This window comes from Entelurus aequoreus, linkage group LG21 (assembly GCF_033978785.1).
Source record: "Entelurus aequoreus isolate RoL-2023_Sb linkage group LG21, RoL_Eaeq_v1.1, whole genome shotgun sequence".
Lineage (NCBI taxonomy): Eukaryota > Metazoa > Chordata > Actinopteri > Syngnathiformes > Syngnathidae > Entelurus > Entelurus aequoreus.
The window spans coordinates 37,671,315-37,698,231 of NC_084751.1; the positions used below are offsets into that span (position 1 = coordinate 37,671,315).

The window sequence follows — 26,917 nt, forward strand, 5'->3', positions numbered from 1 at the left end:
GCGTAAAATACGATAATTGAACAACTTAAGCTGTACAACAAGCAAGAATGGGAAAGAATTCCACCTGAAAAGCTTCAAAAATGTGTCTCCTCAGTTCCCAAACGTTTAGTGAGTGTTGTTAAAAGGAAAGGCCATGTAACACAGTGGTAAAAATGCCCCTCAACTTTTTTTGGATTGTGTTGCTGCCATTAAATTCTAAGTTAATGATTATTTGCCAAAAAAAAAAAGAAGTTTCTCAGGGGTTCTATGGGTTAGATCTGGCCCGCCACATCATTTAAAATGGCCTGCCACATCATTTTTATGTGGCACGCCACATGATTTTATGTGCCCCATCACGTAATTTTTTTTGGCCCACTATGTCATTATATGGGATAAGCCACGACATTTATTGTGGTCCACTATGTCATTGTACGTCGCCCACTATGTCATTTAATGTTGTGCGCTATGTCATTTTAGGACGCTCGCTACGTCATTTTATATAGTCTGCCACATAATTTTAAGTGGTCTGCCACATCATTTTATGTAGTCTGCCACATAATTTTAAGTGGTCCGCCACATCATTTTATATAATCTGCCACATAATTTTATGTCGTCTGCCACATAATTTTATGTAGTCTGCCACATAATTTTATGTGGTCCGCCACATCCTTTTATGTGGTCCGCCACATCATTTTATATAGTCTGTCACATCATTTTATGTCGTCTGCCACCTCATTTTATGTAGTCTGCCACATAATTTTATGTGGTCCGTCACTTCATTTTATGTAGTCTGCCACATCATTTTATGTAGTCCGCCACGTCATTTTATGTAGTCCGCCACATCATTTTATGTAGTCTGCCACATCATTTTATATAGTCTGCCACATCATTTTATATAGTCTGCCACATCATTTTATGTAGTCTGCTACATCATTTTATGTAGTCCTCCACGTCATTTTATGTAGTCTGCCACATAATTTTATATAGTCTGCCACATCATTTTATGTGATCCGCCACATCATTTTATATAGTCTGCCACCTCATTTTATGTCGTCTGCCACATCATTTTATGTAGTCTGCCACATAATTTTATGTAGTCTGCCACATCATTTTATGTAGTCCGCCACATCATTTTATGTAGTCTGCCACATCATTTTATGTAGTCCGCTACGTCATTTTATGTAGTCTGCCACATCATTTTTATATAGTCTGCCACCTCATTTTATGTAGTCTGCTACATCATTTTATGTAGTCTGTCACATAATTTTATATAGTCTGCCACATCATTTTATATAGTCTGCCACATCATTTTATGTAGTCTGCTACATCATTTTATGTAGTCCTCCACATAATGTTATGTAGTCTGCCACATAATTTTATATAGTCTGCCCCATCATTTTATGTGGTCCGCCACTTCATTTTATATAGTCTGCCACCTCATTTAATGTCGTCTGCCACCTCATTTTATGTAGTCTGCCACATCATTTTATGTGGTCCGTCACGTCATTTTATGTAGTCTGCCACATCATTTTATGTAGTCCGCCACGTCATTTTATGTAGTCCGCCACATCATTTTATGTAGTCTGCCACCTCATTTTATATAGTCTGCCACATCATTTTATATAGTCTGCCACGTCATTTTATATAGTCTGCCACCTCATTTTATATAGTCTGCCACATCATTTTATATAGTCTGCCACCTCATTTTATATAGTCTGCCACCTCATTTTATGTAGTCTGCTACATCATTTTATGTAGTCCTCCACATAATTTTATGTAGTCTGCCACATAATTTTATATAGTCTGCCCCATCATTTTATGTGGTCCGCCACATCATTTTATGTAGTCTGCCACATAATTTTATGTCGTCTGCCACATCATTTTATGTGGTCCGTCACGTCATTTTATGTAGTCTGCCACATCATTTTATGTAGTCCGCCACATCATTTTATGTAGTCCGCCACGTCATTTTATGTAGTCCGCCACGTCATTTTATGTAGTCTGCCACATCATTTTATATAGTCTGACACCTCATTTTATATAGTCTGCCACCTCATTTTATGTAGTCTGCTACATCATTTTATGTAGTCCTCCACGTCATTTTATGTAGTCTGCCACATAATTTTATATAGTCTGCCACATCATTTTATGTGGTCTGCCACATCATTTTATGTCGTCTGCCACATAATTTTATGTCGTCTGCCACATAATTTTATGTGGTCCGTCACGTCATTTTATGTAGTCTGACACGTCATTTTATGTAGTCCGCCACATCATTTTATGTAGTCTGCCACCTCATTTTATATAGTCTGCCACATCATTTTATATAGTCTGCCACCTCATTTTATGTAGTCTGCTACATCATTTTATGTAGTCCTCCATGTCATTTTATGTAGTCTGTCACATAATTTTATATAGTCTGCCACATAATTTTATATAGTCTGCCACCTCATTTTATATAGTCTGCCACATCATTTTATGTAGTCTGCTACATCATTTTATGTAGTCCTCCACGTCATTTTATGTAGTCTGCCACATAATTTTATATAGTCTGCCACATAATTTTATTTGGTCCGCCACATCATTTTATATAGTCTGCCACCTCATTTTATGTCGTCTGCCACATCATTTTATGTCGTCTGCCACATCATTTTATGTAGTCTGCCACATCATTTTATGTGGTCCGTCACGTCATTTTATGTAGTCTGCCACAACATTTTATGTAGTCCGCCACATCATTTTATGTAGTCCGCCACATCATTTTATGTAGTCTGCCACCTCATTTTATATAGTCTGCCACCTCATTTTATATAGTCTGCCACCTCATTTTATGTAGTCTGCTACATCATTTTATGTAGTCCTCCACGTCATTTTATGTAGTTTGTCACATAATTTTATATAGTCTGCCACGTCATTTTATATAGTCTGCCACCTCATTTTATGTAGTCTGCTACATCATTTTATGTAGTCCTCCACATAATTTTATGTAGTCTGCCACATAATTTTATATAGTCTGCCCCATCATTTTATGTGGTCCGCCACATCATTTTATGTAGTCTGCCACATAATTTTATGTCGTCTGCCACATCATTTTATGTAGTCTGCCACATAATTTTATGTGGTCCGTCACGTCATTTTATGTAGTCTGCCACATCATTTTATGTAGTCCGCCACATCATTTTATGTAGTCCGCCACATCATTTTATATAGTCTGCCACCTCATTTTATGTAGTCTGCTACATCATTTTATGTAGTCCTCCACGTCATTTTATGTAGTCTGTCACATAATTTTATATAGTCTGCCCCATCATTTTATGTGGTCCGCCACATCATTTTATATAGTCTGCCAAATCATTTTATGTCGTCTGCCACATCATTTTATGTAGTCTGCCACATTATTTTATGTGGTCCGTCACGTCATTTTATGTAGTCTGCCACATCATTTTATACAGTCTGCCATCTGTCACATCATTTTATATCGTCTGCCACATCATTTTATGTAGTCCGCCACATCATTTTATGTAGTCTGCCACATCATTTTATATAGTCTGCTACATAATTGAGACTTTTGTGATTTAGGGCTATATAAATAAACATTGATTGATTGATTGATAATTTTATATAGTCTGCTACATCATTTTATGTAGTCCTCCACGTCATTTTATGTAGTCCGTCACATCATTTTATATAGTCTGCCACATCATTTTAAGTGGTCCACATCATTTTATGTGGTCCGCCATATCATTTTTTGTGGTCCGCTACGGCATTTTATGTGGTAAGCCACATAATTTTATGTGGTCCGCTACGGCATTTTATGTGGTAAGCCACATCATTTTATATAGTCTGCCACATAATTATAGGTAGTCTGACACATCATTTTAAGTGGTCCTTACGTCACTTTATGTGGTCCTCACGTCATTTTACGTGGTCCTTACGTCATTTTAAGTGGTCCATCACGTAATTTTAAGTAGTCCGTCACGTATTTTATGCCCCCCGCCATGTCATTACGTGGCCTGCGAAAGGCTGGAAATAATAAAGCACTTTCTGGCGTTGAAGACTACATGAACGTTGGATGTGATAGATGTGACAAGAACTAACTACTTCTTTTTTTTTGTATTTTCCCTCCCACAAAACAAAAACACGGCGAGTCGAATTGGCAAGTTTCCGAGGTGTCCCTGAACGCGTCAGCAACGTCAAACATCCAGCCCAGGAAGCGCGGAGCTTCCTGAATAACCAGCCCAGCTGCACTTGTTAGTGTTAGTGCGCCCCCTCACTGGACACTTTAACGCCGACTTCTGCTCACTTTGGCCGCGGAATTCCCTCTCCATTAGGACCGCGAGAGCGATGCGACGCCTGGCGGGAGCAGGAAGAGGAGACGAAGCGGCCAGAGAGCAGCATCCACCTGCGGGGAACATCTGACTTGCTCTTTTCTAGCGTCAAAAAAGAAAAAGGTAAGAAAGGAAGACGATGCAGCTGTTTTTTTTAATATTCATTTATTGGAGCGTTTCCGGTTGACTTGTCGCTCCCAGCATCGGTGTACGGCAGGCGGGCGGGCTATGAGTCATAACCCGGCAGGCGGAGGGCTGTTGGGGGCTCAGCTGTGAAGAAGAGTGGCGCTGCAGCATCTCAGCCAGCGTCTCAGTAGCCGCACAAGCTATGACGCTAAAATGTTTGTGTTGACATTTGTGGCATGTTTTTTTTACATCAAATTAAGAAAGCTTGTTTTTTTTAGTTAGTTTTTTCCAGCCGTAGTTACATAAAAAGAGGCCAATATTGGAGCAACAGTTGGGATTCGAGCAATGAAATTGCTTGTTAAGTCAGATTTACGAGCATCTTGCTTGAAAAGGTGCGTGAGAAAAAAACACAAAAAAAACTACATCATTCTGATTCTGGAAGTTTGAAGATTTGGTTGGGAATTTGTTGCAGCATAGCATTATGTAGGCACTGATCTAAACAAACACACACACACACACACACACACACACACACACACACACACACACACACACACACACACACACACACACACACACACACACACACACACACACACACACACGCACACACACACAATCTTGTATTTTTTACCTTCTTGAGACCTCCGAAAAACGCCTCACTCTTTAGGACCAGCCTTTCTAGATATATAAAGATTTGTGTTCACAGCATTGATAAAATATATATATTATGGAAATATAAAAAAGCTTGTTGTGAAAAATTAGTTGGAATTTCACAAGAAAAAGTTCACAATTTCACAACATTTAGAATTTTGGCAGTATTATAATAACTTGTAATTTTACACAACGCAAGTTAAAAAAAAAACCCAACCTGAACATTTGTGCAATACAAACCCCGTTTCCATATGAGTTGGGAAATTGTGTTAGATGTAAATATAAACGGAATACAATGATTTGCAAATCCTTTTCAAATACAAAAAAATAATGCATCAAAATCAGTGTTGTTATGAATTATTGACCAATTAAAGGCTGTCTTTACCTCATCTAAAATATTCAATTTTCCAACAAATTTTTGGAAATATTGCATATGTTGTGTTTTTCCCATAGTAAAAAAAGGTTGTCTTTTTTTGTTCATTATTACAACTTTACTGAACATTTGTGCAATACAAACCCCGTTTCCATATGAGTTGGGAAATTGTGTTAGATGTAAATATAAACGGAATACAATGATTTGCAAATCCTTTTCAAATACAAAAAAACAATGCATCAAAATCAGTGTTGTTATGAATTATTGACCAATTAAAGGCTGTCATTACCTCATCTAAAATATTCAATTTTCCAACAAATTTTTGGAAATATTGCATATGTTGTGTTTTTCCCACGGTAAAAAAAGGTTGTCTTTTTTTGTTCAGGTTTAAAAAAAAAAAAAAAAAACCTGAACATTTGTGCAATACAAACCCTGTTTCCATATGAGTTGGGAAATTGTGTTAGATGTAAAAATAAACGGAATACAATAATTTGCAAATCATTTTCAACCCATATTCAATTGAATGCACTACAAAGACAACATTTATGTTGCACGATTGCACCAAGAAAAAATCCTAGTTTGTGAACCCGTTCTCAAACAATGGCAAAAAAACTATTCTGATTCTGATTCTGATTCAAACTCATAAACTTTATTTTTTTTTTGCAAATAATAATTAACTTAGAATTTCATGGCTGCAACATGTGCCAAAGTAGTTGGGAAAGGGCATGTTCACCACTGTGTAACATCACCTTTTCTTTTAACAACACTCAATAAACGATTGGGAACTGAGGAAACCAATTGTTGAAGCTTTGAAAGTGGAATTCTTTCCCATTCTTGTTTTATGTAGAGCTTCAGTCGTTCAACAGTCCGTGGTCTCCGCTGTCGTATTTTACGCTTCATAATGGGCCACACATTTTCGATGGGAGACAGGTCTGGACTGCAGGCGGGCCAGGAAAGTACCCACACTTTTTTTTTTTACGAAACCACGCTGTTGTAACACGTGCTGAATGTGGCTTGGCATCGTCTTGCTGAAATAAGCAGGGGCGTCCATGAAAAAGACGGCGCTTAGATGGCAGCATATGTTGTTCCAAAACCTGTATGTACCTTTCAGCATTAATGGTGCCTTCACAGATGTGTAAGTTACCCATGCCTTGGGCACTAATGCACCCCCATACCATCACAGATGCTGGCTTTTGAACTTTGCGTCGATAACAGTCTGGATGGTTCGCTTCCCCTTTGGTCCGGATGACACGATGTCGAATATTTCCAAAAACAATTTGGAATGTGGACTCGTCAGACCACAGAACACTTTTCCACTTTGCATCAGTCCATCTTAGATGATCTCGGGCCCAGAGAAGCCGGCGGCGTTTCTGGATGTTGTTGATAAATGGCTTTCGCTTTGCATAGTAGAGCTTTAACTTGCACTTACAGATGTAGTGACAAACTGTATTTAGTGACAGTGGTTTTCTGAAGTGTTCCTGAGCCCATGTGGTGATATCCTTTAGAGATTGATGTCGGTTTTTGATACAGTGCCGTCTGAGGGATCGAAGGTCACGGTCATTCAATGTTGGTTTACGGCCATGCTGCTTACGTGGAGTGATTTCTCCAGAATCTCTGAACCCTTTGATGATATTATGGACCGTAGATGTTGAAATTCCAAAATTTCTTGCCATTGCACTTTGAGAAACGTTGTTCTTAAACTGTTTGACTATTTGCTCACGCAGTTGTGGACAAAGGGGTGTACCTCGCCCCATCTTTTCTTGTGAAAGACTGAGCATTTTTTGGGAAGCTGTTTTTATACCCAATCATGGCACCCACCTGTTCCCAATTAGCCTGTTCACCTGTGGGATGTTCCAAATAAGTGTTTGATGAGCATTCCTCAACTTTATCAGTATTTATTGCCACCTTTCTCAACTTCTTTGTCACGTGTTGCTGGCATGAAATTCTAAAGTTAACGATTATTTGCAAAAAAAAAAAAAAGTTTATCAGTTTGAACATCAAATATGTTGTCTTTGTAGCATATTCAACTGAATATGGGTTGAAAATGATTTGCAAATCATTGTATTCCGTTTATATTTACATCTAACACAATTTCCCAACTCATATGGAAACGGGGTTTGTACAATGATAAAAATTGGCATTTTACTCAATAGCAGCCTGCGTTGGAGTAAGCTATGATGCCAAAAATGTTTGTGTTGACATTTGTGTCATGTTGTGCATCCGGGAAACATCTTTTTAATCAAATGAAGAAAGCTTGTTTTTTTTTTTACTTAGTTTTTCCAGCCATAGTTACATAAAAAAAGGGCCAATATTGGAGCAACGGTTAGATTCTACCAATGAATAGCTTGTTAAGTCAGATTTACGAGCATCTTGCTTGAAAACGTGCGTGAGAAAAAAAAAAAATACATCATTCTGATTCTGGAACCTTGAAGATTTGGTCACAAATTTGTTGCATTATGTACAAGATGGCACTGATCTAACCTTTACGTCTGCACACACACACACACACACACACACACACACACACACACACACACACACACACACACACACACACACACACACACACACACACACACACACACACACACACACACACACACACACACACACACACACACACACACACACACACACACATTTCTTACCTTCTTGAGACCCCCGAAAAAGGCCTACCTCTTTAGGACCACCCTTTCTAGATATATAAAGATGTGTATTTACAACATTAATAATATATACATACTATGCAAATATAAAAAAGCTTGTTGTGAAAAATGAGTTGGAATCTCACAAGAAAAAGGTCACAATTTCACAAGAAACATTTAGAATTTTCGCAGTATTATAATAAAAGTCGTAATTTTACTAAATTTTACAAAGAAAAATGAAAATTTGTGCAATATTATGATAAAAGTTGGAATTTTACTCATAACAGTCACAATTTTACAAGAAAAGCTTAATTAAAGGCCTACTGAAATTATTTTTATTTATTTAAACGGGAATAGCAGATCCATTCTATGTGTCATACTTGATAATTTCGCGATATTGCCATATTTTTGCTGAAAGGATTTAGTAGAGAAAATCGACGATAAAGTTCGCAACTTTTGCTCGCTGATAAAAAAAAACCTTGCCCCTACCGGAAGTAGCGTGACGTCACAAGCGGTAGTGCTGCTCACAATTCCCCGTTGTTTACAATGGAGCGAGAGATATTAGGAGCGAGAAAGTGACGATTACCCCATTCATTTGAGCGAGGATGAAAGATTCGTGGATGAGGAACGTTAGAGTGACGGACTAGAATGCAGTTCAAGAGATATCTTTTTTCGCTCTGACCGTAACTTAGGTACAAGCTGGCTCATTGGAATCCACACTCTCTCCTTTTTCTATTGTGGATCACGGATTTGTATTTTAAACCACCTCGGATACTATATCCTCTTGAAAATGAGAGTCAAGAAGGCGAAATGGACATTAACAGGGACTTTTATCCCCACGACAATACATCGACGAAGCTCTTTAGCATGAGCTAACGTGATAGCATCTGTCTCAAATGAAGATAGAAACAAAATAAATAAATCCCTGACTGGAAGGATAGACAGAAGATCAACAATACTACTATCAGGAGACACCGGACCAAACACTGGACATGTAAATACACGGTTAATGTGTATTCGACGCCTGTCGAAGCCTAGCAATGCTGTTGCTAACGACGCTAACTTAACAACGGGACCTCGTCAGAGCTATGATAAAAACATTAGCGCTCCACCTACGCCAGCCAGCCCTCCTCTGCTCATCAACACCCGTGCTCACCTGCGTTCCAGCGATCGACGATGCGGTCGGCGGCCCGGAGATGTAGGAAGTCAAGGTGTGTTCGCCGCTAGCGCGTCTGCTATCCAACAAAGTCCTCCTTGTTGTGTTGCTATAGCCAACTGCATACACCGATCCCACCTACAACGTTCTTCTTTGCAGCCTCCATTGTTCATTAAACAAATTGCAAAAGATTCACCAACACAGATGTCCAGAATACTGTGGAATTTTGTCGAAGAAAACAGAGCTCTGTGTATTGTGTCCAAAAGGGTCCAAACACTTCCGTGGACCTCGCGACGTCACGCGCATATGTCATCCTCCAAAGGCGTTTTGAACCGGAAGTTCTCCGGGAAATTTAAAATTGCACTTTATAAGTTAACCCGGCCGTATTGGCAGGTGTTGCAATGTTAAGATTTCATCATTGATATATAAACTATCAGACTGCGTGGTCGGTAGTAGTGGGTTTCAGTAGGCCTTTAACATTTTGGCAATTTTATGAAAAGAGTCGTAATTTTACTCGACAAAAGTCACAATTTCATAAGAAAATTTTAACATTTTGGCAATATTATAATAATAAAGTGAATTTTACTAGGCAAAATGATGACAAGTCATAATTTGACTAATAAAAATGTCACTACTTTACAAGAACAACAAAAAATGGGCAATATTGCAATAAAAGTCAGGCGTGTGGGTGTTTCCATGGCAGGATTGCCCAGGAATCTGAGGCTAGCACCAAACATTGGAGAAACCCTCCACACAAACAGGAGACACCTCCAATGGGGGCCTAAGACAATGAGACATTCTTTATTAGATGCAATGGTTTTCCTAATTGGGACCATGATTTCGGTCCTAACTTGTTCACCGGTCCTCATATGGAAGGTACTTTTCCTTGTTGGTGTCTCAAGAAGGGTAGAAATACAAGAACACACACACACACACACACACACACCAGATATCTGATGAATGTGTAATGCATACACTTATCAAGCCACACATTTCTACAAAGGTTAGTGTTGTCAATCATTTCCATTACGCTTCAAATTAATTCGGGACTGATTCATCCTATTTATGCCGCATAAGATGTGATAATTCAACATTGCGGTTTTATTTCAGATTTTAGGAAAGATTTTTAGCTCTGTGTCACTTTTTTGTCTCTTTAGCTAATTATAGATGGGAATTTGTCTGATCATTAATGATGTTTCTATTATGTATTGTCCATCCAATTGGGAATGCACTGCATCAACCGTCACTAAACAGCTGTCAGCCATATGTGTTTACAATTGTGTGGGTCTGCATGGCTTATTTCTTGCATACACGTTGGTTTGTAATATGAGTGCAACCAGTGCAAGGTTGTGAATGTTTTTTTTCAGGAGGTATGAATGTGCACGCATAATCTGGTGCGGATCAAACAAGCAAAAATCTGGTCCAATTGCAAGTAAGGCTGGGAAATCTTAAAGTGTAGCTCACGATACGATACACCATTGAGTGTTTGGTCATTTACCAACCAATATTCTACAACACAAATACAACGTTCAAACAACATGCTTTTTGACAACGTTTAATCAATGTTGGGTTCTGATGTTGAGTTGATCAATGCATTTTTGGTAATTTACCAACCAATATTCTACAACACAAATACAACATGCTTTTTGACAACGTTTATTCAATGTTGGGTTCTGACGTTTAGTTGATCTTTGAAATTTTGGTCATTTACTAACCAATATTCTACAACACAAATACAACGTTCAAACAACATGCTTTTTGACAACGTTTATTCAATGTTGAATTCTGATGTTGAGTTGATCATTGAATTTTTGGTCATTTACCAGCCAATATTCTGCAACACAGAATTTTTGGTCATTTAGGAACCAATATTCTATGACACAAATACAACGTTCAAACAACATGCTTTTTGACGATGTTTATTCAATGTCAGGTTCTGACGTTGAGTTGATCATTGAATTTTTGGTCATTTACCAACCAATATTCTACGACACAAATACAACGTTCAAACAACATGCTTTTTGACAACGTTTGCTCAATGTTGAGTTCTGATGTTGAGTTGATCATTTAATTTTTGGTCATTTACCAACCAATATTCTATAACACAAATACAAAGTTCAGACAACATGCTTTTTGACAATGTTTACTCAATGTTGGGTTCTGATGTTGAGTTGATCATTGAATTTTTGGTCATTTACCAACCAATATTCTACAACACAAATATATCGTTCAAACAACATGCTTTTTGACAACGTTTTATCAATGTTGGGTTCTGATGTTGAGTTGATCAATGAATTTTTGGTCATTTACCAACCAATATTCTACGACACAGATACAACGTTCAAACATCATGCTTTTTGACAACGTTTATTCAATGTTGGGTTCTGACGTTGAGTTGATCATTGAATTTTTGATCATTTACCAACCAATATTCTATAACACAAATACAACGTTCAAACAACATGCTTTTATACAGCTTTTCAATCAGGCCCGCCGGACATTCCCAAATATTTTTTTTTGATCTTTAAGATCAAAACTGTAGCTGCCATTATGATGTGCAGTGATGTTTTCAAATGACCGTAAGTCTTGAACTATACAAAATATTTCAATGGTTGGAATCTGCACTTTTGCATGATATACTAGTTACTATGGTAATCTAATTAGTTACTATGGTAATCTAAGTCACAGCAGCTCAGGCGAGGCACCAAGCAGTGTGGGTGGGGAGCGTTTCCACAGAGTGTCAGCCTGAAATGCGGGTGTCAGGGGCAGACGCGGAAGGATATTTTTACAACAAAGTTGTAAAGCTTAGTGATCAGATTGTAGGTGTTTTTTTTACCCTTCGCGTTCATATTTTGCTGTTTGTTGCGTTTCGCTTGATTGTAAAATATGTCGATCAAGAGGGGGTGTGACGTTCATATGTTGTCAATATTCAGTGTTTTATTGTTCATAGTTAATATTGTAAATCCCACATTCTTTATTTTCATGTACATTGTGGGTGTTTCATTCAGTAAAAAATTTTAAAGATTCCATTCCGTTTTTTAAGGCTTTCTGTCATTTTAGGATTCAATCAGACATTATTGTGAGGTTTTGTATTAGTGTTCCTAAAAATCAGATATACCGGCCCAGAGACACATTTTTTTTCTCTAAATTTGGGCCCCTCGAGTCAAAATAATTGCCCAGGCCTGATTTATATCATTATATTGGACTATGTTCTGTGCCTCTCTCTGGACACAATTAACCACAAAGGCCTACAGCTCCACCCGAGACGCAGCAGAAGGCAACCTTACTGACCTTGATTTTGAAGATGACATCGCTCTGGTCTCCCATCTTGTCGCAAATGCTGAATCCCTTCTCCACTCGCTGGAAAATGTTGCTTGTCTAATAGGACTCCATTGCAATGAAAGCAAGACTGAATTAATCTCATTCATTCCAAATTGCTGCCCTTTGTCATCTTCTGGGAACAGTACAAACCAAGTAACCAACTTCAGGGTCTTACATAATAGATGCCGCAAAAAATATGAAGTCCCACAAAGCCTCAGCATGGACAGCCTGCAATAAGCTGCATAAGTTATGGCACTTGCCCATCGGTAATAAAATGAAAATGTACATCTTTAGAACGCTGATAGAGCCTATTCACCTCTATGCTGCAGAAACGTGGACTCTCACGGAGCTTACACCAACTTGCTCAGAAACGTCCAAAACATCCACTGGTCCGAGCATGCTACCTTAGAGCGTATATACGGAGATATTATGCCACTATCTCAGAAAGTCGTTAAGCGGAGGCTCTTGTTGGCTGGGCACTGCTATCGTGCTACTGGGGAAATCATTCAGCCACTACTGCTGTGGAAACCCGGCGGCCCAGTCCGCTACAGAGGCTTCACCTTTCCAGATGTACCATTAAGGGATGCAGGGCTCGAGAAACAGGACTTCCCTGTTGCCATGGCGAACCACAAAGTGTGGCGACGTGCAGCCCCCAGGGTCGCCCGATGATGATTAGACAATTTCCGACACAGTTAATGTGTTTCTTCAGACTGGCTGCAACATTTTGTTCGGACCAGGCTAGTGAGCACTACTTGCCGAGAATACTCTTTGTGCCCTGTGGCGTTTAATATTTCTACACTGTTTTATAAAACAAACAGGTAGAGCAGCTTCATTCCAGTGTAGTGTGCCATGACAGAAAAATGTAAACAAAGTGCAGGGATTGTAAGAACTGTAGTGGTTCATTGAAAATTGCCAGGAAACTACAATGCAAAAACGGCCACGACTACGGAAGTTCTGATGACTGCGGACATTCCGTGTGAATTTTGTTCCGCCCACTGTACGCTGGAGTCTGTGAGCACCTTAAACATGCAAAAATAATACCCATATAGTCACCTTTACACTCGTTTCACTCAATATTGTAGCCTTGAGTTTGTTCTACTGTAGATTACCGGAGGATCCTCCAAGTGACATTACTATCGTTGTTGCCCGGCTACTAAAACACAGCCACGACATGGAAATACTTGATCAGATCCTGAATAATTTCTTTAAGTTAGATCTGGGCTTCCATGTGCTAATACCAAGGGCCTAAGTAGTTCTGTAAAAACTTGGTCACAGCTACAATCATTAGGTGTGATGTTAGCATTCTGTGTTAGCATTGCGTGTCTGCGTTGTCATTCCATATCGCTCAAGCCAAAGCTGTGTTATTGATGTCGAGTTCACCTCCACTTAAAATGGCCCAGACTGCCGATTGCTGATATCAGTCTTGATAGCAACAATGGTGCTCCGAGTCACACAGAGTCTGGTATGTATCGTGTCTTGTATCTTGATATCGCATGTTTCACAGTCTCACCAATGTGAGACTGTGGAGATGTGGTATTAATAAGACAGAAGTTGAAGATTAAGTCCATGACAAGGTTTCCACCAGATTGCCAACATACCTGTGGCGTGGGGGGCGTGGCGAGGGGCGTAATCAAAGTCTTTCTTTGGCGACAGAATTTTTAGTCTGTCTTTGTGTTGCCTAAACTGCATTAATAAATGACGGGTTTTCGGTAATAAAAAAACTAAACGGTACTACTAACCGTCTTGAATTTTATCCCGAATTGTCATTATACCATTTAGCGTTACATCCCTAGTCCATTAACAAGTAAAAAGTCAAGGGCGGTCACGGCATGATTTTTGCCGCAGATTTTGGTAAATTTTTTAGGGCATTACGGAAAATGACGAGGACGGTCGCGGCAGTTGCCGCGGTTGCCGTGGTTAAATTTGAGCCCAGTGCATCGGCGGTCACTCGAAGAGAGTATGACGATCCTCCTAGTAGGGGGGTATTCCTTTATGGAGGATGCCCGTGCGTGACTTTGTTTAATGTGGGGAGACTGGTGCACAGACAGTCACCACACGATCCTTGACAGATCCGGGTCAGGGTCCACTGGCATGGAGTCCAAGACGACTGGGGACCCTTTTCTGCTGCAGCCTTCATCCGCCATCCCAGCCGTTGTGACGCTCCATAGGGTTAGCAATCATCTTCCGCCTGTTCCACCGTTGAGGTCTTGGGTTGTTATTTCCCCATAACTGGTCCCACATGGATGTGGGGGTGCCTTCTTCCGCCATCGCAGCCGTTGTGGTGGTTCTTACATCTACCGTCTTCCGCCTGCTCCGCCGTTGAGGTCTTCACCGTATCCGTGGCTAGGGGCAGTCAGGTACTAGGCCTTTGCCAAGGGCCACCTGGGGTAACAGTAGTAAAGGGGTTAACCTCCTAGTGCCCCAAGACTTCTTAGAGGAGCCTCCACTGCCGGATGCACTTTAACGTCATGTCCAGGACAATAAACACATTTATACACACTTACATACATAGACGGGAGAGGTTTTGGTTGATTATTAAATCACTTTATAAACAAAGATGGCGGATGCAGGGCTAATTAGTGCATACTTCCTATATTGGTTTTCTAATGCAGTCGGTGTCCCTTGAGTTGCTGGCAGCTTTATTGTTTCATGTCCCCACTATCAGTTCAAGCTGGCTCCTCACCTGTGGGCTTATAATGGAAATTGAAGATTTCATTCAGCACAAGAGGTCACACTACTATCGGAGAGATTATATTGCACACTTTTTCCAAATAGCTTTTTGTTGGGTAAAACCACAGACATATTATGCAACTCTTTGTGCAATTTTTGAAAATACCAAAACCATTTTCAGGCATGCATCTTTTACATGTATCTCAATACAGAGAACTGCTTCCATTACGTCCACTCTAGGGAGAAAGGGACCACGTAGACAACATGATGTTGGCATTCAGCACCACGACTTGACAACTGAAGTGCTGTGCTTGTATGGCCAGATGCCGCATTTGTATTATTTCAACTGCTCACACTTCTTTGTATTCCACCTCGCCAGCATACAGAGTGGTCCCAATGTCGTAACCACAGCAACCCATGTGGATAGTTCAGAGGAGAGTGCTGATGTGTGGACAAATCTGCCCTGATCACTTGACATTGTGGACACTGATGCTTTAAGATCCGATTTGATCAACAAGTCACATTTGCCTACTGTTGGAAAATGGCATGGGGCCTTCCACTGGATTGGTGCCATTTGTTTGTTGTAACTCTCTCAAAAATAAACTTAAATGTAAACATACTTTTTCAACTCTTAATCTGATAATACACATGTTTAACTACAAAACCCAAAACCAGTGAAGTTGGCACGTTGTGTAAACCGAATACAATGATTTGCAAATCCTTTTCAACTTATATTCAATCGAATAGACTGCACAGACAAGATACTTAACGTTCGAACTGGAAAACTTTGTTATATTTTGCAAATATTAGCTCATTTGGAATTTGAAGCCTGCAACATGCTTCAAAAAAGCTGGCACAAGTGGCAAAAAAGACTGAGAAAGTTGAGGAATGCTCATCAAACACTTATTTGGAACATCCCACAGGTGAACAGGCTAATTGGGAACAGGTGGGTGCCATGATTGGGTATAAAAGCAGCTTCCACGAAATGCTCAGTCAGTCACAAACAAGGATGGGGCGAGCGTCACCACTTTGTGAACAAATGCGTGAACAAATTGTCGAACAGTTTCAGAACAACATTGCTATTGCAAGGAATTTAGGGATTTCACCATCTACGGTCCGTAATATCATCAAAAGGTTCAGAGAATCTGGAGAAATCAATGCACGTAAGTGGCAAGGCCGAAAACCAACATTGAATGCCCGTGACTTTTGATCCCTCAGGCGGTACCGCATCAAAAACCGACATCAGTGTGTAAAGGATATCACCACATGGGCTCAAGAACACTTTAGAAAACCACTGTCTGTAACTACAGTTTGCCGCTACATCTGTAAGTGCTCTGCGTGTGATATGGCCTGTGTGTGTGTGTGTGTGCGTGCGTGCGTGCGTGCGTGCGTGCGTGCGTGCGTGCGTGCGTGCGTGCGTGCGTGCGTGCGTGTGCGATGGGAACAGTGGAGTGCCGAGATAGAAGAAAAAAGGCAATGTGGGAAAAGAGAAAAGGGCCCAAAGAAGACTAGAGGGAGGCTTTGCGATCATTTCAAAGTGAAAAATACAAACATTGTGGTGAAATGTTTGCACCGGCATTTCAGAATACCGTATTTCCTTGAATAGCCGCAGGGGCGCTAATTAATTTAAAACCTCTTCTCACTCCTGCGGTTACCAAAACCATGCGGAATGAGCAAGCATGCTCTAATTATTTTAAAACCTCTTCTCACTCCGGCGCATACCTTATCATGAAAAACACATTTAATAAAAAAAACGTTTTTATGATCTTACCTTTACTTGTAGATGGGTCCATGTGCAGCTGCTTCTGATCAAAGGCAGTCTTTCTCATCTTTCTTCAATTTTAAAAGTCTCTGGAGATATTCCTTTAATTATTACCTCCTGCTTCGATTGAAAGTCCAGTTTAGAAAACGGTTTTATTTTAGATATGTAATCCTCCATGTTAAAAGTGCAAGCAAACAATTGCTGCATGCTTGCTGCTTGCTGTCTTCTTCTGCAGTACCTGTCTCCTGCAGTACTGGTAGTCGCAAGAAGGATCACTAGCGCCCTCTACCACCTGGAGGCGGGAGTCATTTAATGACTCATATTTGACCCGGCGGAAGTGCCAAGCATGCGCTAATTATTTTGCGAAACGAGTTTGACCCGGCTGTAATTCTAGGCAGGCGAATACTATATTCCCGGCGCCAATTCAAGGAAATACGGTAGCACTAAATCAACGGTGCAGCACATTACTAGAAAACATCTTGCATATTTAAGAGCAACTAACAAGCGGAAACAAGGTAAACTTTTATTTTGGTAGCTAATGCCATCTGTTTGTTTGACTGGCTAAACTAATGTTTAAAAAAAACACACCACAATTTTAACATGTAGCATGCCTTTGAATAAGAAAAACTAACTTTTAGATACGAAAAATTGTTTGACAAAAATTATAATAGCAAATGACTACAGTCATCATCATCGGCGGTCACTCGAACGAGTATGATGATCCTCCTGGTAGGGGTGTATCCCTTTATGGAGGATGCCTGTGCGTGACTTCGTTTAACGTGGGGAGGCTGGTGCACAGACAGTCACCACACGATCCTTGACGGAATCGGGTCAGAGTCCAAGACGAATGGGGACCCTTTTCTGCTGCAGCCTTCTTCCGCCATCGCAGCCGTTGAGGTCTTCACCGTATCCCTGGCTAGGGGGCAGTCAGGTACTAGGCCTTTGCCAAGGGCCACCTGGGGTAACAGTAGTAAAGGGGATAACCTCCCAGTGCCCCAAGACCCCATAGAGGAGCCTCCACTGCCGGATGCACTTTAACGTTATGCCCAGTAGTTCTATGTAATAATATTGTTTAGCATTTACCTTGGGGACTGGAATAAAGCAGTGTTGTTCTAGAGTTGCTGTTATTTGAATATGTTTGATTCCTGGCCAGGGCCCCAACACCAAGACATGGAAGATGTCCAGTGCCGGTCATGTAGGAACAAGTCAAAAGACTAACTGGTCGAAAGAACTAGGGGATCTATTGAACATTGGACCATGGATCAGCCATAAATTACAATCACTTCATGTTGTTGAGGAAAACAAAATTGTCGTAATGCTGCAAGAAATATAAAATCTAATTTCAATCCTACACTTAACGAATTTCCCGTCTTCATACAAATTTAGAGGATGTGCACAAGCCAACATGTTTTGAGGCAACATTTTTGAAAGTACCTTCATAAGCCACATCAACCTTTGTTGAAAGCTAGTTAGGCCAATCTAGCATTTGGAATATTTCCCCGTAGCTTTAACAACTCTTACTTTTTAAGTACAATCGTACTCGTAGTAGAAACATCACCCCACTGAGACCTATTATTTGTTGTTTAATAGGGACTAACACAGACCAGATACAATTGCCTGACTGTAACCTATGTCTCTGCCTGATACCACCTGCAGCATAATGATCAGGAGCAGCAGGGTCCCGACTGATTAATTCATAGAAGGAAACACAGTAAATAGTGAGCTCATGGACACACTTGCACTCCCCTAAGGTCAAGTATGATATGAGTTACACGGTGGTGCCTTGACATTATTGGTTCTGTCATGGAGCTCGTAACTCAAAATACTCGTTTCTCAAATCAAGCTTTTGAAATGAATAGAAATTCAATTAATATGTTCTGGTCCCTCAAAAGCAGCGCTATTTTAACATGTATGCCTTTTAAAAAGAAAAGTACACTTTTAGATAACAGATATTGTGTGACAAACATTACAATATAATGTAATAGAAACAAGTATCAAAGGGATCTTTGAAGGGGAACTGCACTTTTTATTTTGCCTATCGTTGACAATCATTATGAAAGGCATGATGATGGATGGATTTTTTTTTCAATGCATTCAAACTGGTAAATAAATGTAAATAAATGCCCGTTTATGTGGAGGCAATGTAAGGCCCTCTATTCTGCCCATAAAATACAATTAAAAAAAAACATCCAGAATGTGCCAACCATACTTCATTTACATTTTGTGACTTGAATATTAACCAAGTATTAGTGATATTGTTATTATAAGCTCTAACGCAGACCAACTATTTATAGCAGCGCCGTGATCACGAGCTTGTGCGTAATGTTTGTATCATCGACTGGTCAGCTGTTTCCTTGCTCCTTAGAAGTTTTTTCTAGATCATAAATCATGCCTCTCACCTGGATAGAAGAAGGCTGAGGACGTGTTCCGAAAAGTTGGTACACTTTGACGTCCAAATTAGACCCGGAAATGGCGAGAACGACACAAAAAGATGCTTGGCTCCAGCCCCCTTTTCTTTGCGAGGATTATGAGTCATTCTTCATCTAAATGGGAATATATGAACATCCTCGAAGTCTGCATACTAATGAGAGCCGACTTTATACAGTAAGTGATGTTTTATTAAGTTTGTTGGCTCTCATAAAGTCTGCAGTGAGTTGTAATCAGTGATGTTGTTAAAAAAAAAAAAGAAGCGAGATGTGTTCTTTAAATTATTGCGCCGCATATGCTTAAAATGATCAAAATATGTAAATATTTAATGGTATTCTAAATGTGCCTTTTACTACGTTACATATATACTTACATCATGTATACAAAACCTTAAAGGCCTACTGAAATGATTTTTTTTTATTTAAACGGGAATAGCAGATCCATTCTATGTGTCATACTTGATCATTTCGCGATATTGCCATATTTTTGCTGAAAGGATTTAGTAGAGAAAATCGACGATAAAGTTCGCAACTTTTGCTCGCTGATTAAAAAAAAGCCTTGCCTGTACCGGAAGTAGCGTGACGTCACAGGAGCTAGTATTCCTCACAATTCCCCGTTGTTTACAATGGAGCGAGAGAGATTCGGACCGAGAAAGTGATGATTACCCCATTAATTTGAGCGAGGATGAAAGATTCGTAGATGAGGAACGTTACAGTGAAGGACTTGAGAGACAGTGATGGACGTATCTTTTTTCGCTCTGACCGTAACTTAGGTACAAGCTGGCTCATTGGATTCCACACTCTCTCCTTTTTTTATTGTGGATCACGGATTTGTATTTTAAACTACCTCGGATACTATATCCTCTTGAAAATGAGAGTCGAGAACGCGAAATGGACATTCACTGCCTTTTATCTCCACGACAATACATCGGCGAAATGCTTTAACTACGAGCTAACGTGATAGCATCGTGCTTTAACTGCATATAGAAACAAAAAAATAAACCCCTGACTGGAAGGATAGATAGAAAATCAACAATACTATTAAACCGTGGACATGTAAATACACGGTTAATGCTTTCCAGGCTGGCGAAGGTTAACAATGCTGTGCTAACGATGCCATTGAAGCTAACTTAGCAACTTAGCAACGGGACCTCACAGAGCTATGCTAAAAACATTAGCTCTCCACCTACGCCAGCCAGCCCTCATCTACTCATCAACACCCGTGCTCACCTGCGTTCCAGCGATCGGCAGAAGGACGAAGGACTTCACCCGATGCGTTTGGCGGCCCGGAGACGTAGTAAGTCAAGGTGAGGTCGGCGGCTAGCGCGGATAGCGCGGCTAGCGCTCCAACAAAGTCCTCCTGGTTGTGTTGCTGTAGTCCGCCGCTAATACACCGATCCCACTTACAACTGTCTTCTTTGCAGCCTTCATTGTTCATTAAACAAATTGCAAAAGATGTCCAGAATACTGTGGAATTATGAAATGAAAACAGAGCTTTTTGTATAGGATTCTACGGGTACCATAACTTCCGTTACTCTGACTTCGTCACGCGCATACGTCATCATACCGCGACGTTTCAGCCGGATATTTCCCGGGAAGTTTTAAATGTCACTTTATAGTTAACCCGGCCGTATTGGCATGTGTTGCAATGTTAGGATTTCATCATTGATATATAAACTATCAGACTGTGTGGTCGGTAGTAGTGGGTTTCAGTAGGGCTTTAATTAAGGTGTTTGGATGTTTGGATTCAAGGGCTTTATAGGCAAAATAGAGCGGCTCCCACTGACTCCATTGTAGGGTTGTACGGTATACCGGTGGTTTTAGTAAAGTACCGCGATACTAATGAATCATATTCGGTACTATACCGCCTATAAAAAGTACCGGTCCCCAATCCCCCCTTTTTTTTTAACGGGCATGACGGCGTGTCGTCGTCACGTCGTGACATTGCTGGTTTTACGAGCAGAGGAGCATGTTCAGCAGCGCACAATCACGGAGTACTTACAAGCAGACGCAGTGTGTAGACAGAAAGGGGAGAACGGACGCATTTTGGCTTAAAAACTAACGATAAAGGTGGAAGCTATCACACTGAAACGCCCTCAGGAAGAGGTGCTTTAAGACATGGCTAGCTAACTAGTGGCTAACGTCCAGCCGCAGTCTGCAGTGTTTTAGCTACTTCTAAATCACTAATCTTCGCCTCCATGGCGACAAATAAAGTACGTTTCTTACAAGTATCATCCCTGCAGGACGAGGAATAGCTAAACATGCTTCACTACACACCGTAGCTCACCGGTGTCACAATGTAAACAAATGCAATGGGTGGATCTACACCTGACATCCACTGTAAGTATATCAAGTACAAGAGCGTATATAGTTGATACGACTTTGATTGCATCAATATTTTTTTAGCATAAGAAAATATATATATATTTAGAAAAAAAAGGATATTATGTTTATAAACTCAGGAAATATATCCCTGGATAAATGAGGACTTAAATTATGACCAATGTATGATCCTGTAACTACCGTATTTTCCGCACTATAAGGCGCACCGGATTATAAGGCGCGCCTTCAATGAATGGCCTATTTTAAAACTTTGTTCATATATAAGGTGCACCACATTATAAGGCGCATAGAATAGACACTACAGTAGAGGCTGGGGTTGCGAGACCTGTTGTGGCTCAATATTGGTCCATATATAAGGCGCACCGGATTATAAGGCGCACTGTCAGCTTTTGAGAAAATTGGAGGTTTTTAGGTGCGCCTTATAGTGCGGAAAATACGGTACTTGGTATTGGATCGATACCCAAATTTGTGGTATGATCCAAAACTAATGTAAAGCATCCAAACAACAGAAGAATAAGTGATTACATTTTAGCAGAAGTGTAGATAGAACATGTTGAAAGAGAAAGTACGCAGATATTAACAGTAAATGAACAATTAGATTAATAATTTATTTTCTACCACTTGTCCTTAATAATGTTGACAAAATAATAGAATTGAAAATGACACAATGTTATGTTACTGCATACGTCAGCGGACTAATTTACAAAGAATAAAAAACTAAAACTATAAGAAACATATGTTTAATGTACCGTTAGATTTTTTGTTAAAATAAAGCCAATAATAAAACATTTTGTGGTCCCCTTTATTTAGAAAAGTATCAAAGTATCGGTATTCGATATACCGGTTCCAAAATATTGGTATTGTGACAACCCTACTCCATTGTAAGCGGACTTTTGATCAAATTTATTTAATATTTAGAATGCATTACAAAAAAATCCATCCATTGTCATATCTTTCATAATGATTGTGAACAAATTTTTTTAAAAAAAGTGCAGTTCCCCTTTCAAGTTTTACTGGTTTCAAGCTCTTGTGTGTTGGAAGTGCAGAGCATACACACGGAGTGTATTTAGTGTTTGGACGTTATGGTTTTGTTAATGTGGTGTGCCAACTGCTTTTGAGGCTGAACGATTTTGCTCAGTCGTGTATTTCCATTGCAGCAGGGCCTAAGGATGTACAGCTGACACTTCATAAACAAACCAATATAGGAAGCACTTGTGTACCACAGGCCAACAATACAGGAGGTATGACAATTATTACTGAGAAGTTTGTTTCTTTCTCATTGCTTTTTTCTATTGTAACTGAGAAGACCACTAGAAGTACTATTGAGCTCTAAAACAACCAAATATGGGTAGAGTGTTCGTGATAATTGAACAGATTGACAGAGAGAACATGAAATCTGGGATCATTGTGGAAGATACAACCAGATCGATATTGGAAATGGTGTTGCTGCTTGGAAGTACATTTTCTTCCCCTCAGTTGCCACTTTTATCTTCCCCTCAAGGAGTGGGAAAGTAAAGTAACAGGGCTGATTAACTATCTCAGTCGTTTTATGAGGTAGTTTCCTCGTTAATTGTTACATCGGGTTGGCATAGCACAGGGGGGCGAGCGTTTGGGAAACTGTTGGTTTGACTCTCTTCATTCCTGCGGAAGTACCGTAGTGTGTAATGTTGAACCCTCAGTGGTTTTCTGAAGTCGGGATGCACGCACTTTTGCCTATTTACACTCAAATTCACATTTACATATTTATAATGAAGGCTCATGACACTATCTGTGGAAAAAATGCGATCAATCACGATTAAATGTTTTAATCGTTTGACAGCCCTAATTTACATAAGTAACGATTTTAAAGTTCTATTATTAGTTTTCAAATGCACCTTCTTATATATCTGACCTGCTTTTATCGTATCGACCCTCGCGGATCCTGAGAACCCTTTGGAACTGGCCCTATATCTTTACCAAATACTAGAACAAAGACCCACGGTGAGGTGGAATTTTGCCACTGTGGCCCCCACCTGTGGAACCACTTGCCAGAGAGCCTCAAAATTGCAAAGACCGTTGAATTAAAAAATAAAAACCTGCTAAAAACACACCTTTTTAATCAGGATTTTTACTGACCATCTTAAAAGCTTGTTTTTTATTATTTTATTGTGTTGTTTTCTATCTTAATTATTAATATTGCCACTATTATTCCCTCAATGTTGTGTTTTTAGTAACCTATTAATGTATTATTTATATTGTATTTTCACATATATTTTATCATATGTTTTGTAAACATTTTTTAGATAGCGTTAATTTTAGCTATTCTCCAGTGTGAATGCCTCAAAGGTGGCGTTTTTCCTCAAATCCTTAGTGCCATGCCATGTTTTGTTTTTCCTTTGTTATTGTCAAAGGTGTGCGTGTGTGAATATGTGTGTATGTTTCCTTCACTTCTATTTTTTTTGCGGTACAGTACTTTGTGTTTGCCACTTGCCTGTGTATGAAAAGTGCTATATAAATAAAGTTTGATTGATTAAATGATGAGCAGAAGAAGGTAGTTTTTGCTTTTGTTTACTTATAGTGTAGTGTTGACTTTTAATTTGCTCAAACAATTGCATGTAATAAAAGAGAATGAGTACCGTATTTTTCGGGCTATAAGGCGCACTTAAAATCCTTTCATTTTCTCAAAACTCGAAAGTGCGCCTTTTAACCCGGTGCGCCTAATGTACAGAGTCATTTTGGTTGTGCTTACCGACCTCAAAGCTATTTTATTTGGTACATGGTGAAATGATAAGTGTGACCAGTATATGGCCATCACACATAAGAGATATGTGTAGACTGCAATATGACTCAAGTAAACAACACCAAAATTGTATTTGTTCCATTGAAAATATAGAACATTACACATGTTTTAGTACGACTTTGGTAAGCTATGAAGCTGCACTGCTTGATGGATTGTACTTTGCTTCAACATACGAGTATTATTATGGTGTGTGTATAAGGTAAGACATATTATCTGGCGTTTTGTTTCGCAATATTATGCAAAAGCAACTTTTCTTACCTTCTGGTACCTGCTGATCTGTATTTGGGATCTGCATAAGTCCTGAAAATTTGTGCGCGTCCGCCTTTGTAGTCCGTGTCGACGCCGTAGTCGATAAGCTTCTTCTTTTTCTCCCAAATTTCTTGTTATGGGACATTTATCGTCCGCTGTTGCCATTTCTACTTTAAAGTATTGTAAAGTTCTTACTTATATCTGTCAGTAAACTCGCCATGAAAGCGCTAAAACATACCGGTGTAGTGAGTTTACATTATTCACCCAATGAACTTTAGTTATTCGAGAGTTCCGGTCGGACGTTTTTTTCACGGGACACATTTACGGCGTTGTTGTTGCACTATTGAGCCACAGATTAGAAGATGCTGCTCCGTTATTGATTTAAGTAAAGTCTGAATGTCACTAAAACAGTTAGCGCCGTCTTTTGACACTTCTTCCACTCTGCCGAAGGTGAGCGACGTAAAAAAGACGGCGCATCCTGAAACGACTGTCAGAAAGCCGCTTGAAGATGATCTGTAAAACATAATCTATGCAACATTTTGACCAAAGAACCACCATTACATGTTATGTAGACCACAAGGAAGTGTTTTCTATTTTGAAAAAAACAAACATAATATGACTCCTTTAATGTGCCCTATAATCCGGTGCGCCTTTTGTATGAAAATAGACCTGACTTGCCCCACTTATCGGCAGTGCGCCCTATGGTCCGGAAAATACGGTATGTAGTTTAAATAGTGGATTGAAATTGTCAAACATACTCCATCCATCCATTTTCTCCTGCTTATCCATCTCATAAAAAAACAAAACAAAACAGTTAATAAATGTGATTGTTATCAACCAAATATTGCCACCTGTACAAACATATTGTCCCTAAAAAGTTATAGGGTGCAGAACCGTTCACTTGAGCTCAAATGTCAAAGGTACACTGACCAGTGTTCAAATTCCAGAAGAGAACATGCAGAAATGACAAATACCAGTCTGTACGTTAGTGCTTCTGAAGTCCTTTGTCTGCTCTGCTCTCTCCCTCTCCAACTTTTTGATCTTTCTGTACAGTTGGAAAATAAATTACCATTCTGCTTAAGCAAGAACACTGTGATCCTCTGGAGTATTAGATATAGTTTCTTGGTTTTATAAGATTTTCCTCTTCTCTGCTTATTATGTCTTATGATTGACACACTGAGAGTGGAAAAATGTGCCCGTTTCAGTGCTTGGATCACACAGCCAAATTAGATTGTTCCCAGAAAATGACTGTGGCGTGTAAAATGTCACTTGTTTTGACTTCTGGTTAGTTAAATATACTTGTCTGCATGCAGCTCCAATTTGTGCGTGAGAAATTAGATTTCAGTTAGTACCTTTTCAATCTTCTTTCTTGGGAAGCGTTGTTTTACACTGCGATTTGATTTAATTAGAAATTATCAATACAGAGATTTCAGAATATTCTGAATTGATAACGAAATACTTATGATTGATACAAACTCGACGTCCATTGCATCCGGTCTCCCCTAGAGGGGGCGGGGGGGTCACCCACATATGCGGCCCTCGCCAAGGTTTCTCATAGTCATTCACATCGACGTCCCATTGGGGTTGTGAGTTTTTCCTTGCCCTTTTGTGGGCTCTGTACAGCGGGTGTCATTGTGGCTCGTGCAGCCCTTTGAGACACTTTGTGATTTAGGGCTATATAAATAAACATTGAATTAAACATTGACATGCAAAATAGACCTGGGCAATAGACCTGGACTTACGATTTTTTTCCCTACTTTTTAAAGAAACCAATTAATAAAAAAGACAGTGACAATTCAAAACAAGTTTTGCTTTTATTTGATTAAAAACTAGTTGTTTGAAATGGCATTGCACACACTGAATCTTCTTTTTTGATAAATTGTACTTTTTATGCAATAATTGTTGTATTTTTTCGGATTATAAGCCGCACTTAAATCCTTTAATTTTCTCAAAACTCGACGGTGCACCTTATAACCCGGTGCGCCTAATGTACGGAATGATTTTGGTTGTGCTTACCGACCTCGAAGCTATTTTATTTGGTACATGTTGAATTGATAAGTTTGACCAGTAGATGGCAGTCACACATAAGTGATACGTGTAGACTGC

At 39.6% G+C, this 26,917-nt stretch overlaps 1 protein-coding gene across 2 annotated transcripts in view; it reads left to right on the forward strand.

Moving 5' to 3' along the window:
- Positions 1-3,979: 3,979 nt before the first annotated feature.
- rab27b (RAB27B, member RAS oncogene family) overlaps positions 3,980-26,917 on the forward strand; it is a 135,705-nt gene continuing 112,767 nt past the window's right edge. The window contains exons 1-2 of one of the 2 annotated variants that reach the window (XM_062031622.1): positions 3,980-4,430; positions 4,509-4,825. In XM_062031622.1, coding sequence (XP_061887606.1) covers positions 4,779-4,825 — 47 coding nt within the window. In that variant the 5' untranslated portion in view covers positions 3,980-4,430; positions 4,509-4,778. The remainder of the gene's footprint in view (positions 4,431-4,508; positions 4,826-26,917) is intronic. The other variant, XM_062031623.1, reaches the window with a different exon arrangement.